Source organism: Myxine glutinosa, chromosome 5, assembly GCF_964187855.1.
Source record: "Myxine glutinosa chromosome 5, kmMyxGlut1.1, whole genome shotgun sequence".
In the NCBI taxonomy this organism is placed as follows: Eukaryota; Metazoa; Chordata; class Myxini; order Myxiniformes; family Myxinidae; genus Myxine; species Myxine glutinosa.
Window position 1 is genome coordinate 164749484 of NC_136265.1, and position 15009 is coordinate 164764492.

General features: G+C 43.8%; 1 protein-coding gene across 8 annotated transcripts in view; it reads left to right on the forward strand.

Annotated features, from left to right (window-relative positions):
- The window catches only part of LOC144892410 (splicing factor U2AF 65 kDa subunit-like), a 51236-nt gene that overhangs the window by 25641 nt on the left and 10586 nt on the right, over positions 1-15009 (forward strand). For all 8 annotated transcript variants that reach the window (XM_078778981.1, XM_078778986.1, XM_078778985.1 and 5 more), the window contains exons 2-4: positions 4650-4782; positions 4932-5035; positions 13962-14113. In XM_078778981.1, the coding sequence (XP_078635107.1) occupies positions 4650-4782; positions 4932-5035; positions 13962-14113 (389 nt within the window). The remainder of the gene's footprint in view (positions 1-4649; positions 4783-4931; positions 5036-13961; positions 14114-15009) is intronic.

The following is a 15009-nucleotide window of genomic DNA, read 5'->3' on the forward strand; positions in this document are numbered from 1 at the left end:
TCCTCCTCAAAGCAGCCTCCCTGCTTCTTCCTCCTTCCAACTTTCACCTTCATCTCCCCAAACCTTCTGCCTTGCTCTTCCCCCTCCTCAAATAACACCTCACTGTGCCTCACCCAATCTCCATCAAACCTTTTGTCCGCCCCATTCTTCCCTTTCTCCAAGCTATTCTGAAATCTCTGACACACCTTCAACAGCTCTCCCGACCTCTTCCTCCTCTTCCACATCTTACCCTACCCCCCCCCCCCCCCCCCTGTTCTGGACCCGATGCTCCCCCTTCCTCTTCATTAACGGTATGGACCTCAAGCATACGGGGCCTTCGCTCAAACTTGACTGACCTCTCCATACAGGTTGCTTCTGACAAACCAGATGTGATCTGCTTAACAGAAACTTTCCTCCTTCATGATGTCTCTGATGCCTTGGTATCTCTCCCAGGTTACTCCCTCCTCCGGTATGATAGACCTGAGCCTCGTCCTAGAGGTGGGGTTGCTATCTTTATAAAAAACTCTCTTCCTCACTCGCCCTCCACTGCCCTCTCTCCACCTCACCCCCAGGAATACCTTTGGCTACGGCTTCCCCTTCGCTCCCACGTTTTGTTCATATGTGTGTTGTACCGTCCACCAATCAGCGATGACTCCATCTACATCTCACTGTCTGATAATATGGACCAACTTCTATCTACCCATCCCAACTCTCTCTTCCTCATATGTGGTGATTTCAATTGTCACCATGCCAGTTGGCTGGGTGTGGGTACCTCTCTCACCAGCCATGGCTCTTCAGCAAAGGACTTCTGCGACTCACTGGGACTGACACAATCTGTCAATTTCCCGACCCGGATCTCAGTCAACGGAGCATCTTCTCTTCTGGATTTGGTTATGACAAACTTCCCTGAAAATGTCTGCTGCTCTTCTTCTGCTCCAATCGGCTCATCTGATCATGTGCTTGTCAAAGTGGACATCTCTCTGACCATTCTCAGAGAGCCTCCTCAGCGTCGACGAGTCTGGCATTTCACTCAGGCCAACTGGCACGGTCTTCAAGCAGCCATCAATCATCTGGACTGGTCTCCCATCTCTACCGCCTCTGACATCAACTCATCCTGGGAATTCTTTCAAAGTAAATTGCTCTCTCTCATGCACAGATTTATACCATCTCGTCTTCAGTTGTCATACCCTTCCTCCCGTCCATGGTACACGGAATCTTGTGGTGAGGCTGTTGCCCTGAAACAACTTGCTTTCGTCTCCTGGAAAGCAAATCCAACGGAAGGAAATCTCATTTCCTTTCACAAAGCCCGAAACAAGTGTGTGTCCACCCTCAGGAGAGCCAGGAAACAATATCTCACCATTCTCAAGACCGAACTCTCTTATCTGTCTCCCTCTTCCAAATCCTGGTGGCGTCTGGTCAAATCTGTTTCTGGTGTTTGTTCCCCCTCCATCCCCTCCCTCACCTCAAACGGCTTAACGGCTGACTTCGCACGTGAAAAAGCTGAATGCCTCAACTCTGTGTTTGCCTCTAAATCTTGTGTTCCAAACCCATCCCTCTCTGTACCCACCGTACCCAGTCGTACCCAGCTGCTCCTGGACTCTGTGTCCTTTCCTCCTGACAAGGTGGAAATGTTTCTGTCAACCCTCGACTCTGATTCTGCAACTGGTCCTGACGGCATCAGCCCACGGGTCCTAAAATCATGTTCTTCTGCTCTTTCACTCCCTCTTTCTGTTCTCTTCACCCTCTCTTTTGCTCAAGGTCATCTGCCATCTGCTTGGAAATCAGCCAACATCACCGCTTTGCACAAAAAAGGTGCAAAAACAGATCCCAGCAACTACAGACCAATCAGCCTTCTCCCAATTATCAGCAAAGTCATGGAATCCATCATTGCTTCAGATATTAAATCTTTCCTCTTCTCCAATGGCTTGATCTCTGATCATCAATTTGGTTTCAGACCTGGTCACTCAACTCTGGACATGCTGCTTCTGCTTTCTCAACAATGGATGGAGGTCCTCAACGCCAAACAGGAAATTAGAGCTGTCTCCCTTGACATTTCACGTGCCTTCGATACGGTCTGGCACCCTGCTCTGCTCTCCAAACTCTCCTCCTTTGGTATCCATGGAAATCTCCACGCATGGCTGGCGGACTTCCTCTCTGGTCGTAGTCAACGTGTGGCCCTGAATGGGTTTCTCTCATCTCCTCTTCCTGTTCAGGCTGGAGTTCCCCAAGGTAGTGTTCTGGGCCCTGTGCTTTTTCTGGTCTTCATCAATGATCTCTCTGACTCTCTTGAAAATCCTCTCTATCTCTTTGCTGATGACTCTACTCTCTGTCGCTCCATTCCTCATCCCTCAGATCGGCAGTCTGCAGCCTCCTCACTCTCTGCAGACCTGGACAAAATCACAGACTGGTCAAACAAGTGGAACATGTCTTTCAATCCTGACAAATCTCACACTCTTACAATGTCTCTCCGAAAGGACCGACTGGACAACCCTCCCATCTACTTTCTCAACAATCCTCTCCAAGAAGTTCTGTCGCTCAAGCTTTTGGGTCTCACTATCTGCCATGATCTTTCTTGGGAAAACCACATTTCCAAGCTGGCCTCCAAAGCCAGTCGCCGACTGGGCATCCTCCGTCGTGCGAAGTCCTTCCTTGGCACACCTGAGCTCCTCACCACATACAAGGCTTTCATCCGCAGCTCAATGGAATACTGTTCCCCCCTCTGGGCTGGTGCTCCTGCCTCACACCTTGCTCGGCTTCACGCTGTTGAGGCCAAAGCTTTCAGAATCATTGGAATCTCCTGCGATGTAGTCAACGCCGAGGGCCTTTCACTCACTCACCGCAGGCAGTTTGGTGGTCTTTCTGTCTTCTGCCGACTCCTCTCCGGCCTTGCTCCCCCAGCTCTCTCTGTGCTCTGTCCCCCCAATATTCCTTCAGGTCGCACAAGATCTGCCTGCAACCCTCTTATGGTTAAACTGCCAAAGTCTAGGCTCTCTGCTCACCTTCACTCTTTCATTCCCCTTTTCTCCCGCCTCTGGAACAAACTCCCCCACTCCCTTCAATCCCACTCCTCCCTCCAGGTCTTTAAAACAGCTGTTCACCACCATCTCTTATCTTCCCCCATCGAAAACCTTGATCTTTTCTACCCCCGGTAATTCACCCCAGAGTCCTTGCAGTGTTCATATGTTTTAATCCTCTCCCACCTCCCCCCAAGTCCTCCCGATGTCCCTGCTCTCAAATGTTGTGTTTGTGTCCTTCCCCCTCTTCCCCCTCTCTTTTGTGTCCTTCCCCCTCTCTCCCCATCTTGTCTGCCGCTCCCCTTGTTTTTTGTGTTTTGTGTGTCGGTTTGTCTTTTTGTGTGATTAATGTTCGCTCTTTCACGAGCCTCGATCTTGTATACAAAAAAAAAAAAACACACTAAGAGGAAGATCAAAATAAAAATAATTTCTCACCCTCTCCTTCCCCTCTCTTCTTGCTTTTGATCAAACTATTTGGGATACGTATTAGGCACGGGCCATGGCAGGAAATAAACTCTGAGGTCTCCTCATCTCTGCCTTTGCGTAAATACTAAAAGAACGGCCTTTGTTTCCTCAACATAGATGGATGGCTAATATATAGAGCAAGAACAAAAAAGGATTCCTGGGAGATCCTGCCCCCTCCGTGCAGGTATCATTTTTATCAGCGTCGCAAGTTGGAGTTTGGAGTTTCACCACGTGTGCTTATGAATTTTTTTTTTTTTTTTACATAAAAAGATTGCATTACAAACCTTCCCGGGTGTTCCCTGTATCCACCGTAGTTGGGTTTATTGAAATCCGTTAATCCGTTCTCAAGTTATAACATGACAAACAAACAGACAAACAAACAGACAGTCAGACACGGCTCATTTTATAATATGGATTAGTTATTTTGTAGGTCTTAGAATGTCCACTCTGCAAAGCCTAAATCTTCAAAAAGTGTTTGAATGTGCATTGTTTTACAAACAAACGCAACATGTCATATTTCTTGCTCAATAGAAACGATAAATGTATTGTGTTTGAAGCCATTTCAACTAATCACGTACCCCCAGATTGTTTAAAATCACTTTTGGATTATCGATTCGAACTTTGGATTATTTATAGTCACAAAACAGGAAGTAACCCCTTTATGGTGAGAAACTTAGTCATTCCAATCTTTCAAAATAACATCGTTGATTTTCCCCCATGTTCCTCGGTTCCTGGTCTGATGTCCACCATGAAATTTATGTAATAAGGAGAAGCGATGCTTTTTTAAAACTTTGATTCATTTTATTTTAGATCCCAAATAAAAGTTCATTTTTACATACCATGAACCAGCCTCGCTGATCGGCACAAGACTTGCACCATATCCAAAGTGTAAATCTTGCACCGATCAGCGAGGCTGGTTCATGGTACGGTAAGTAAAAATGAACTTTTGTTTTGGATCTAAAATAAAATGAAATTCTAACACAAGGACTGTGATTCCAGGACGTTTGAAATTATGCAATTTAAACTCGACGTCTATCTTCGTAAAATAATACAGAATACCATATCATAAAATAATACAGAATACCATATCATTGTGATACCATATCTTTCTAAAGGGTTTTTCATTGTGAATTTGGTCATCATTATTATTCTCTTTTCCTTTTCCTTTGTTTATGTTTACTGTGTATGCAGACAGGGATAGAGAAGACCGGAGACATAAGAAGAGAAGCCGTTCGAGAAGCAGAGACAGGAAGAAGCAGGGCCAGGATCAAAGAAGCCGAAGCCAGGACAAGCGCTCGCACGAGAAAGAAAACAAACGTCGCAGGTTTGTCTCACTCTGCTCTCCGAGATCACCTTTGTAACTCGTGCCCCTTTTCTGGATGTGTTGATTTTTATGTAACGTGTGTCTAATTTGTCTTGATGCTGGGAATTTATCATCACATTCTCATGGATTTATTATGTGCTTCCTCCCAGCCGTTCTCCCCGCAAGCTTCTTAAGAAAAAGCCTTACAAGTACTGGGACGTGCCTCCACCAGGCTTCGAGCACATTCCACCACTGCAGTACAAGGCCATGCAAGGTGGGCACTCGGCACTATAGTACTTACACTGGCAGCTTTTTTCTTTTCTTTTCTTTTTTAAGCATACTGCCAGCATAGCTTCAGCATGGTCTGTAAGTTTTGGAGAAAGTTCGAAATGTACACAAATTAGTGTCACATAAACATGGACTAGACTTCAGACAAACACTTTGGGATGGAATTGAGTCAACTGGAACTGGAATTGAGACAATTTGTAGTGGGGGATGGGAGGTGAAGGCAATGTCACGGAGCACACTGGGAACTGGCGATATAATTTTGTGGCATCACTTTTCTCCACAATCAATAGAGCAATTTAAGTGAGAAATCCTCCTCCCTCACTCCATGGGATGCCAACCCACTGGGTTTACCGTGCTTTATCCTCTAAGTCCTTTGTCCATGGCTCAATTGAGTTCTGCTCTCTGCTATGGGTTGGTGCCCTCAGTATTGCATCTGTCTCTCTTGAATTTTATGGAATCTAACGTTCTAGGAATTATTGGAATGTCACATGATGAGGCCGAAGCACAGGGTCTCACATCACAGACAGGTCAGTAGTCTCTGTTTTATACCATCTATTCTCCTACATTGGTTCCTTTGCTTTCTCAGTCCTCTGACGCTCCCCCATAACTGCAGGATCCCATCCTCCATCTCCTCTTTTTCTGTTGTTCATTCGTTCATTCATTCATTCACTTGATTTGGCCCACTATCAGTTCTATTTTAGTCTTCCATGTTCCTCGCTGTTGTAAAGAAAGGGAAACAAGGTTTACGCCTAGGTCCCCCATCGGTGAAGTGATGTGAGTTGACAAAGTAGAAGATGCAAGGTGGCCATCTTGGATTTTGACGTGGCGACCCAATTTTCAATAGCGTTCTCCCTGATGCGTAGATACATCCACACACCAGATTAGAAGTTAGTAGTTCGTTTATTTTTCAAGATATTTCGCTCACAAGGTTCAGACATATATATGGTGGCGGCCATATTGGATTTTGACGTGGCGACCCAATTTTCAATAGCGTTCTTCCTTATGCGTAGATACACCTACACACCAGATTAGAAGTTAGTAGTTCGTTTATTTTTCAAGATATTTCGCTCACAAGTTTCAGACGTATATATGGTGGTGGCCATCTTGGATTTTGACGTGGCGACCCAATTTTCAATAGCGTTATTCCTTATGCCTAGGTACACCCACACACCAGATTAGAAGTTGGTACTTCGCTTATTAGTCCCCTACCGGTGTACACCGGAGGGGACTATAGGTTTGCACGCCGGCCCTCAGTCTGTCAGTCCGTCACGCAAAGAACAGTTTTCCGGACTTTTTTTCTAAACTCTTAACGCTAATGATTTCAAACTTGGTACATGGTTTCCTCATGATAAGTTACAGATCAAGTTCGAACCTCACGACGTTTCGATCATTTTTGACAAAGTTATGCACTTTGAACTTTGGTAATTCTGATAATTCTGATGCTCCTTAACTCAGTGCCGTTTTAATTTCCTTTAAAAACCATTTTCTCTGCAATAATTGGACCGATTGAGATAAAATTTTCACCGTAGGGGGGACTCTGTCTGCAGAAAATTTTATTGGTAATTATGACGTCACAGGTCACGTGGTTCGGCCGCCATATTGGTTTTCGTGAAAACACGAAAACCCATTTTTCTCTGCAACGGCTGAACAGATCGAGGCCAGACGTTGCAGGCAGAATCGCATACCCATGACAAACAAAAAAAGTCAGGGAGCATGACGTCATGCATCACATGGTTTCAGAGTTATGACGTTTTTAAGCATGAAACTTTAAAACCGAGCTCCTCCCTCATTTTTGATCCAATTGAGGGGAAACTTCACAGATCTGTTCAGCATGTCAGTCTACTAAAATGTCCTTTTGGAATTTGCGATAGGTCACGTGATTTGGCAGATATCGTTAAATGAAAATATTTTTAAAAATGGATATCTCTTGAATCGATAGTACCTCAGACCGTGAGTTGGTAATTATATAATTCACACAGTGCAATTCGTGCAGGCCGCTCCACGGAGCGACCTTGCGGGCTTATCAACGAGGCGAGGCGTGACACACATCTGTCTTGGTATACCTCAGATCAAGTTTGAAAACCAGCATCAACTGTGCATAAATTTGCATATTCGATCATTTTTGACAAAGTTATGGCACTTTGAACTTTCGTAGGGGACATGTATTGCAGCACAATACTCAGAATGCTTGTTTTTCAAGATATTCCGCTCACAAGGTTCAGACATACATGGCGTCAGACATACATGGTGGTGGCCATCTTGGATTTTGACGTGGCGACCCAATTTTCAATAGCGTTCTTCCTTATGCCTAGATACACCCACACATCAGATTAGAAGTTGGTACTGCGCTTATTTTTCAAGATATTCCGCTCACAAGGTTCAGACATATATGGCGGTGGCCATCTTGGATTTTGACGTGGGTTGCACCCACACACCAAATTAGAATTCGGTCCTTCGCTTACGCACGCACGCCTGCACGCACGGACGGACGCACACATGGACGGAGGGGAAAACCATCGTCCCCCTTTTGCTCCGCGGTGTGACGGGGGACAAAAAAATGCTCAGCACGAAGCGACGAAGCAGTACGTACCAGTTTTAACTCTTTAGTTTTAAATTGGTATATGTCGGAAAATTACACACCCAGACCAGGAATCAAACCCAGGTCCTCTGGAAAACCGTAGTCCAGTGCTCTGCCATCTGAGCTATCTTGGTGACCTGGACTGAGCATGCAATTTTCCCACACATATGATTGCCACTCTCTTTCCGTTAATGTTTCTGTGGCACGCGCTGCCAACCATAGGAGCACCAACGGCCTGAACACGAGAGGGTCTTCCTCCAATTTTCCCACATACAACAACAGGCATTTTAAGGCCATTTTCCCTGCTAGAGTGGGGGTTAGCCTTGCGGTCCCCATGACAATCTTCTCCATTTTGCCCTATTTTCTGCATCTCCCCTTGTTAACCCCCTTGCCTGCATTTCTTCTTCGACCATCTTTAGCCAAGTCTTTATACATTTTAATATTTTTATACATATTTTTATACATATTTATAATATTAATTTATAATATAAGTAATATATTTATACATATATTTTTATACATTTTAATATTTTAATACATATTTATAATATTAATTTATAATATAAGTAATATATTTATACATATATTTTTATACATTTTTCCCACGTACAGTCGCGTGAAAAATGTAAAGTAAGTAGTAAGTACACCCCATGTAAAGTTTTGACTTTTTCAACATATTTCAACGTACAGCTATTTGATCTTCATTTCAACAATATTGATAGATAAAGGTGATATAATACAACAAACTAGTGGGGTCACCCGTGGGAATCCCACGGGCATGGACGTGTGTGACATTTGGACATATTGATTTAGATGCTGCACATTAAATTTTACAAAATGGTTACTGGCAATTAATCAGATCCAGAAATGGTGTAATGAACACAATTTATTTATTTCACATAATATGTGACCCCTCACTCCTCTCCACCTGACACACTCCTCTCTCCACCCTCACGCCTCTCCAATCCCACTCCTCCTCACACTCCCCTCAAATACCTCCTCACACTCCTCTCCAATACTTCCTCACACTCCTCTCCAATACTTCCTCACACTCCTCTCCAATCCCTCACACACCCCTCCAATCGGCCCTCACTCTCCAACTCCTCTCCCCTCACTCTCCAACCCCTCGCCCCTCACTCTCCAACCCCTCGCCCCTCACTCTCCAACCCCTCGCCCCTCACTCTCCAACCCCTCGCCCCTCACTCTCCAACCCCTCGCCCCTCACTCTCCAACCCCTCGCTCCTCACTCTCCAACCCCTCGCTCCTCACTCTCCAACCCCTTGCTCCTTACTCTCCAACCCCTCGCCCCTCGCTCTCCAACCCCTCCCTCCACTCTCCAACTCCTCGCTCCTCGCTCCTCTCCCGTCTCATTCATTTTGGAAATGGAAGTTTCCACGCAACGCATAAATTGTCACAATCCTCAAGAGGAAGTGTCTCTTAATCATCAAATGGCAAGTAAATTCCATTGTGAAAATTAAAGATGTCAAATAAACCTATTTAAAGTGTATGCGCACATAACTAATAAAAAAAAAAACGAAGAAATATCTCTCGGTAATTTCCTGAAACATATTTTAGTTTTTACTTCCGGATAATAATGTTGAATGAAATAAGAACGAAGAAATATATGTCGTTTTGTGACGACTGTCATCAAAAGTAAAAGTAATATATTGTTGTGGATTTGGGGGGTCGGCGTTCCCCTTACCAAGGGGTTAATCCCCTTGTGTTTTTAGCTGGCCGTCCCCCAATCCTGGAAATTATAACGCTCCTTTCCAGTCGAGATTGGCCAGGGTGATTGGTCAATGGAGTCCCAAATACCTGAGTGCCAATCCGACCGCAAAGTAGGGAGATAACTCCCGCTCGGACCGCGGACAAGGTGGAAATTGCCGAGCAGTTTAGCAATCCGAAGCCCGAGCCATTAACAATAAAACTAAACCCGATCCTGAGTGGTTTCCCAAATCGTGCCACAGGTACTCAATGGAGAGAAAGGACGAAGACGACCGAATAAGAGGAAACCAAAGTAAAGGAAGAACAAATATGATTTATTAATTATGTACAAAAACCCAAAGAGGAAACAAAAGAGAGAGAATATACAAGAAGAAGAAGAAGAAGCAGGACACAGACCAAGCTTAACTATACAGTCTTTCTTAACCCCAGGACAACAAACAGACTTACACGGGAGGGTAGTGGTGGTAGGAGGAGAAGGTCCAGGCAGATGGTCGGGGAGGAAGGTCCAGGCAGATGGTAGGCGTTGAGGTCCGGCTCCGGTCCAGGCTGAAGAATGGGAGGCAGCTTGCGTGTCGCTGGCGCGCGATCGGACCTTACATATGGCCTGGGGGGGGGGGGGGGGGGGGGAGGGGTAGTCCTTCGCAAGTCCGTATGCGCAGCTCTCTGCTCGTAACCTCCTTACTCAGCTTCTCAGGTGTTCAGCGCCGCTTAATGATTCCTCGCTCTGCAAAGAATCGCTAAGAATGCAAAGAATCGCTAAGCCATCTGGTACAAATGAGCTCAACAACCGGCAACAATAGGGGTCTAGAGGGCCTCAGCCTATTGCAGCAATGCGAGCACCCCCACGTCTCTCTCTTCTGCGTGCCCTCTCTTTCTCCTCTGTGTAAAGGCGCCGCGCTTGCGCTTATATTGGGCGCTTTGAAATCAAGCCGCGTATTCTCGCACTCCGCCCACCGGTGAGCTCACCTCAGCCCTGGTTGGTTAGCGAGTGCTCACCGGCTCCGCCCCTTACGGGTCGATGACAGGGTTACGCCTCATTCTGGGCGCTCTGCCCCCTTCTTCTCCAAGCTTGACCGCATGCGTAATGGCGGCGCTAAGGCAGCGAACGCTGCTGGCAAGGCATGTACCACAATTTGGAGAGAGTCAAGCCGCAAAATGAATGGAATTGAAAAGGAGAATATTGCATTTAATTAATGCAACACAGATTCAACTATTGGGAACACAGCCTTACCTAAACACATATTAATGAAATAACTGAAAGTCCTATGGTGTCCTACGTGTTGCTTGTGGACTAACTATGGGTGCGACCTTATTAAATGAAGAGAATTATTTACAAGAGTTATTTACAAGTGAGGGGTTCTCAAAACCGCAACAATATTTTAACGGAAAAGAAAAAGCGAATTTTTCATATATGTCGACATTTTCCACGACTGTTATTTTAGGCGGTGTATTTTCGTGTGTCATCGTGGCGCGATTTAAAAAAATATATCTATGCATTTTCCCGTGTGTGCGTGAATGTTCTCAATTATTTCTGACACCGAGTCTAAAACCATCGATTAAAAATTAAATCAGATGGTGAATTTGAGATAAAATCGTGAGGGTGACTCAATGAATGGGCTTTATTTTACAGGCCTTTGAGAAATCATTTCGTTCTATAAACGGAAACTTTCATGGGATTCTCTTCCCGTTTTTTTTCAACCGAGTCAAACTATGTTAGCGACTGTTAAAAATGAAATGATATATCGAATTAGAGGTGAAATAAACCTGTGTGAGCGAGAAAGACAGCACGGGCCTAACTAAACAGGCCTCAAAGCTATTCGAGGTAATAAAATGGTGGATATTTGTTTACATGAAGCCTCTCCAAGAATGGGTGGAGCTACTCTCTAAACGGAGTAAGCCACACCCCCGGACAGACAGACAGACAGACAGAATCACCTTCTCCTATTATAATATAGATATCATGAAACATTTACATTTTGTAGTCCATTGTATAATTTAAATAAACATAAATGCAAATTTCGCATGTGGAAAAAGTAAGTACACCCTACATTTAGCACTACAAATACCTAAAATTAGAATCAGGTGCACCAGCTCAGGTGCAAATGATTAGAACATCATTAGAGAGGATCCTGGAGGAACCTGTCTTTTTTAAAACTCAGACATTTAGTTTGGTGTGCTCTTTGTTGTTGAAGTGTGCGGCGTCACCATGCCTTGATCAAAAGAGCTCTCTCAAAAGAGCTTCAGAAAGAAGGTTATTGATGCCTACGAGTCTGGGAAGGGATTTAAAAAGATCTCCAAACAATTTGAAATCGATCATTCGACTGTCCGGAAGATCATGTACAAGTGGAGAAGATTCCAAAAAACTGCCAACTTGTTCAGGCCAGGCCACCCCAACAAGTTCAGCCCGAGAGCAGACCGCAAGATGCTGAAAGAAGTCTCTAAGAACCCCAGAATGTCATCACGGGACCTACAGGTAGCTCTTGCCACTGTTGATGTCAAAGTGCACGAGTCTACCATTATAAAGAGGCTGCACAAATTTAATATACATGCGAGGTGTGCCAGGAGGAAACCTTTGCTGTCCAGAAAGAACATCAGGGCAAGACTAAAGTTTGCCAATCAACACCTAGGCAAAGACCAGCACTTCTGGAACAATGTGCTCTGTACAGATAAGTCAAAGGTAGAGCTATTTGGCCACAGTACCAGAAGACATGTTTGGCAAAAACCAAAGACAGCATTTGCCCACAAGAACCTGATACGAACTGTAAAGCATGGTTGTGGAAATATTATGGTTTGGGGCAGCTTTGCTGCATCAGGGCCGAGGCAGCTCACCATCATAGAATCCACTATGAATTCTTCATTGTACCAGAGGGTGCTTGAGGATAATGTGAGGCCATCTGTCGGAAAGTTGAAGCTCAACCGAAGGTGGACCTTGCACCATGACAATGACCCTAAACATACCAGTAAATCCACCAAGGAATGGCTGAAAAGAAAGACATGGAGGGTTCTGGAATGGCCAAGTCAAAGCCTGGATCTAAATCCCATCGAGATGTTGAGGGGATTTGAAACGAGCTGTGCATGCAATTGTGCTGTGCAACAATTTTTTGTTGAATAAATTATTGCAAAGTCAATTCTTCATTGTTTTTTGTTCAATTAGATCACCTTTATCTATATAAACTGTTTAAATGAAGATCAAATATTGATATGTCCACATATGTTAAAAAGATGGAAAACATTTCATGGGGTGTACTTACTTTTTCCACATGTGAAATTTGCATATATGCTTATTGTCCCCCGTCACACAGTGGAGCGAAAGGGGGACTATGGTTTTCCCCTCAGTCCGTGTGTCCGTCCGTCCGTCCGTGCGTGCGGGCGTGCGTGTTTGTGTGCGGGCGTGCGTGCGTGCGTAAGCGAAGGACCGCATTCGAATTTGGTGTGTGGGTGCAACCCACGTCATAATCCAAGATGGCCACCGCCATATATGTCTGATGCCATGTACGTCTGAACCTTGTGAGATGAATATCTTGAAAAATAAGCGAAGTACCAACTTCTGATTTGGTGTGTGGGTGTATCTCGGCATAAGGAAGAACGCGATTGACAATTGGGTCGCCACGTCAAAATCCAAGATGGCCGCCACCATATATATGTCTGAACCTTGTGAGCGAAATATCTTGGAAAAATAAGCGAAGTACCAACTTCTAATCTGGTGTGTGGGTGTATCCAGGCACAAGCAAGAATGCTGTTTAAAATTGGGTCGCCACGTTAAAATCCAAGATGGCCGCCGCCATGTATTTGACCCTTGTGAGATGAATATCTTGAAAAATAAGTGAAGTACCAACTTCTAATTTGGTATGTGGGTGTATCTCGGCATAAGGAAGAACGCTATTGAAAATTGGGTCGCCACGTCAAAATCCAAGATGGCCGCGTCCATGTATGTCTGAACCTTGTGAGCGAAATATCATATCATAGCATGTTTTCTGCGTCTTCCACTTTGTCAACTCATCACTTCACCGACGGGGGACCTCGGCGTAACGCTTGTTTAAATTATACAATGGACTACAAAATGTAAATGTTTCATGATATTTGTTATATTATATCACCTTTATCTATCAATATTGTTGAAATGAAGATCAAATAGCTGTATGTTGAAATATGTTGAAAAAGTCAAAACTTTACATGGAGGTACTTACTTTTTCACGTGACTGTATACCAATTTAATTTATTTAATTCTGTTCATTAATCTTTAGTTTTACTCAGGTAGGGCCAGAAATGGAACCTCCACACTCCCAGATTCCGAGCAGATGCTCAAACCACAATGCCACTCACCAAGTCTGGTACCTCCCTCCTCAGGCAATGTTTATGTCACACCAGAACTTGAAAAGTCTTTCTGTTGCAGCACAATAAAAATAATGACAGTTCAACCTCAATTGAAATTGCAAAAAAGATAGCAACCTGAACAAATAGTTTAAATTTTCTTGGCTTTGCGATTAGAGAATTGTGCCAATGTAGTGCTTTGGATTGTGGAACTTGAGGCATATGTCAGCACTTTTAACTCTAGATTCTCGGAGACTAAATTTAAGAGACATCTTGATGTTTTCCCAATGTTTCCTAGCTGCTGGGCAGATCCCTGCCACTGTTCTGCTCGCTACGACAAGCTCTTCTGGCCTCACAGTGACACCCACAGCTATGCCTGTGGTAGGAAGCCAGCTGACACGACAGGCACGACGCCTGTACATTGGAAACATACCCTTTGGAGCCACTGAGGTACGAAACTTGCTTTCTTTGGTGTTGCCACCTTGGCCACACTCATGTTCCACCATACTCATTGGATTGTTCATTTTTGTACACCGCACCTTTCCTATGCCATCTCCAGGCGCTGCATAAAGTCATTGCCGGGCACCGAAGGGGGCTCGGCAGTGACGCACACTGAAAGGGAGTACTCAGTTTTCACTCTGGTTGTTTTCTTTCTTGCTTTCTTTCTTGTTTGTTTGTTTTCTTGGTTGTCCGGGCGATATCTCAGCCATCCTTTGAGCTAGGAAGCTGAAATTTCGGCACAATAGTGAGCAAGTACTTTGTCAAAAACTGTATTTTTTGTTTTTTGATTAATCAATTAATTGATGAGTTATTTAATTATTAGCGATTAATTAAGTACTTAAACATTTCCTTTCTCTTCTGGCCATTATCTCGGGCACCTTTTGAGTTAGAAAGCTGATATTTGGACATGCCAATGACTAAGTGATTTGGCTGCAAAGGCTATTTTTTATTTATTAATGAATCGATTAATTATTTAATTATTCGATTAATGGCTAAAAAAATTTTTTTTTTTAGTTACAGATTCTGATGAAATGGTGGTGGTTTATGTCTTATATTAGCGAATTGATTAATTATTTCATTTTTTTATGATTATTATTTATTTATTTTCATATATTAATTATTTATTTTCTTTCTCATCTTGGCAAATCACAGGCACCTTTTGAGCTAGAAAGCTAATATTTGGACATGACAGTGACCAAGTGATGTGGCTATCAAGGATATTTTTGATTTATTGATTAATCACTTAATCGATTCATTAATTTATTGATTAATCAATTAATTATTTAATTTTTTTAAAATTAATGCCTTTAATTAAATTTCTAAAAGATACATCTTCGGATGAAGCA